The sequence below is a fragment of the Hippocampus comes genome, unplaced genomic scaffold, assembly GCF_001891065.2.
Source record: "Hippocampus comes isolate QL1 unplaced genomic scaffold, H_comes_QL1_v1.1 scaffold90, whole genome shotgun sequence".
Taxonomy (NCBI): Eukaryota; Metazoa; Chordata; class Actinopteri; order Syngnathiformes; family Syngnathidae; genus Hippocampus; species Hippocampus comes.
In genome coordinates, this window is record NW_017804912.1 from 86,824 (window position 1) to 89,417 (window position 2,594).

A 2,594-nucleotide genomic window follows, 5' to 3' on the forward strand; every position below is an offset into this window, starting at 1 on the left:
GCAGGGGCAGTCCCGTCATTGTGTAATCAATTAAATATTTTTTTTTTTTTTTTTTTTTTAAAACAGGCTTTTCATTTCCATCCCGTTATTCAGAAAACAGGATAATTTAAATGTATTTATTGCTGCTTCAGTTATTGGTTTGGTCAGATCACAGTTGCTCGGGGCTCGGGTAACGCCCAATCGTGGCTCAGTGAAGCGTAACGTGCTGACGACAGCTACCTGCTCCCTCACCACCAACTTTCGGTACATCTTCATCCATGCAGAGTAGGTGGACACTCCTTTGAGCTCAAGGCCAGTCTGAAGCTCATCCAGCTGACACACGTTCATGAAAGGAAGGAGATCTTTCAATAGGTCTGCTGGCAGATCTGGTGCAATGGAAACGAAATAAAACTTGTTAAAAGATACGAGGGAGACGGACAGAAGTCAACTCTCTCAAAGGAATGTGTTTCTGTTGCTCCATTCTAAACCCTTTACTCAGAGTCTGTACTTCAAAGCACATGTTGTTGTTGTCGTTTGATTGATTGATGGATTGTTTCATATCAAATCCATTTTGGTGTTGCACAGAGCTGGAATGCTGAAAATAGTGTCGGTCAAAAATATTTGTGGAGCTGCCTGTAGAAAGGTTGAAGGAAATGCCACATTTACAGTACTGGCATGTACATTGACGGTGTAACATGACAAGAAACTCGTTGCATTTGCACTCTCTCGAACTGAGACATGGAATCAAATCGTAATCGCGCTGAATCAAACCACGTCGTACGCAATATTGTAAAGTGCAATTTTTAAATTGCACCAAGCAAAGCTGCAATAGGGTGCAGAGGTACGGAAGAGGATTAGGGCCAATGAAGAAAAAAAAATAAGGTTGGCAAGATTCTCACTTTAAAGTCAGAAGTCTGACTTTAAAGATTAAAGTCAGAATGACTTTAAAGTCAGAATTCTGACTTTAAAGTCATTCTGACTTTAATCTCAGAATTCTCACTTTAAAGTCATTCTGACTTTAATCTCAGAATTCTCACTTTAAAGTAAGTCAGAATTCTGACTTTAAAGTGAGAATTCTGAGATTAAAGTCAGAATCTTGCCAACCTTTTTTTTTTTTTCTTCATTGGCCCTCATGCTCTTCCGTACAGATGTGAGTTGCCAGTTATGGCAAAATGACCTACCACGGTGTATTTATTCATGCATCGCTTCGGTTAGTCGGTCGAGTTTACGAGTCGCGCTTGCGCTGTGTGTTAAAGTGAGTAAATAAATGTTTTGTTTTATAAGATGAAGATGTAGTAACTCTTCAACAAACGAAATGTATATGGGTGAAACGCGGTATCCGCTTTAGCCTGTGCTGAAATGCTCGCCGTTGTTTGGGGAGCCCTCAACGCGAACAAAAATAAAACATGTGTTCCACTTACCGAGAATCTGCCCTGCGCCCACATTTTGTAAACAGAAATGACAATGGACGGCTTTCAAGCAGACGTCCCTTAAAGTCGTGATATGTTTCTTCTCCATGCTAGTGTCTAGTAGTGACGTGCCCGACTGTGCCGAGGTTCCGATGCGCGTGCCGAGTAAACTGGAAGAAAATCTGCCAAGCGCGCACCGAGGCGTGTGTCGATGACGCTTGTGGCCACGCCCCATACCTCGGAACGCGCGTTGCTCCGCCCGAAGCCTCGCGGGACGGGATTCCTACGTCACCGCCACAAATCGAAACACATTCGGCGCACCGGGACGACAATGAGCTCACAGGTGACGCTGACACTTAACTCGCATCTCCCAATCTCAACTCATTCCGATTCGTTTTACAATGGACGGCTTTGGACGCACCCCACCATCCACAACGAATAAGAAGAGAACATCCCCTGTCTGGGATCATTTTGAGCAGATCTCTCCTAAAAAGGTACAAATTATAACCAGTGTGAATATATATATTGTAAATTGTTGTGACAGCACAGTGCATCCCTCATTGTAAAGTCTTTCTTCTACTTGCTGATATTTCAAAAGGTGAAGTGTAAACTTTGTTCCAAAGAACTTGGGTACCAAGAGAGCACGTCATCTCTGTTGAGGCATTGTAGGGCCCTGCATGAAAATAAGGAGACGACTCAAACACAATTTTAACATGCAATGAAAGAACAGCATAGCCTACCATGTGTATTTCAAATGTGACAGATGAAATGAATGACATCTATCATTAACTCTGTTTCTGTTCAACTGCAGTGGATAAGAATGCAGTGGAGGAGGCATTAAATCAATATGGCTATTGAAGATTGCCAGCCCTTCAGTTTTGTGGGTTCAGGAAGCTTATCCAAACTTTTGACCCTACATATGTTCTCCCCACCAGGCGGGTGTGTGAGAGCACATGAATCATTATTCCCCACTGCCCCATAAGTGCTCTTCCAATAGTGTTCTTTCTCATTTCCTTTAGACTTTGAAAGCCATGGTGGAGGAGAGGTACCAGCAGGCAAAAGAGAAAGCCCAAGACCTCATAGCAAAGTCCTCTGCTGTGAGCATAACAGCAGATATGTGGACCAGCATCAACACAGATGCATATCTGGCAGTCACCTGTCATTTCATTGATGAGCACACCTCTCTGCACTCAGCTGTGTTAGGTG

The 2,594-nt window shown here is 43.2% G+C and overlaps 1 protein-coding gene across 5 annotated transcripts in view; it reads right to left on the reverse strand.

The window, feature by feature from the left end:
- lrrc41 (leucine rich repeat containing 41) overlaps positions 1-2,594 on the reverse strand; it is a 13,112-nt gene that overhangs the window by 7,863 nt on the left and 2,655 nt on the right. For 3 of the 5 annotated variants that reach the window (XR_002170129.1, XM_019885789.1, XM_019885776.1), the window contains exons 1-2: positions 1,401-1,642; positions 220-365 (exon numbers count right to left, since the gene is read on the reverse strand). Coding sequence is in view for 4 of the 5 variants with exons in the window: in XM_019885789.1 (XP_019741348.1) it covers positions 220-365; positions 1,401-1,623 (369 nt within the window). In the remaining variant the exon portion in view is untranslated. Of the gene's footprint in view, positions 1-219; positions 366-1,400; positions 1,643-2,594 lie in introns of those variants that run through there. The other 2 variants (XM_019885802.1, XM_019885796.1) reach the window with 1 other exon arrangement.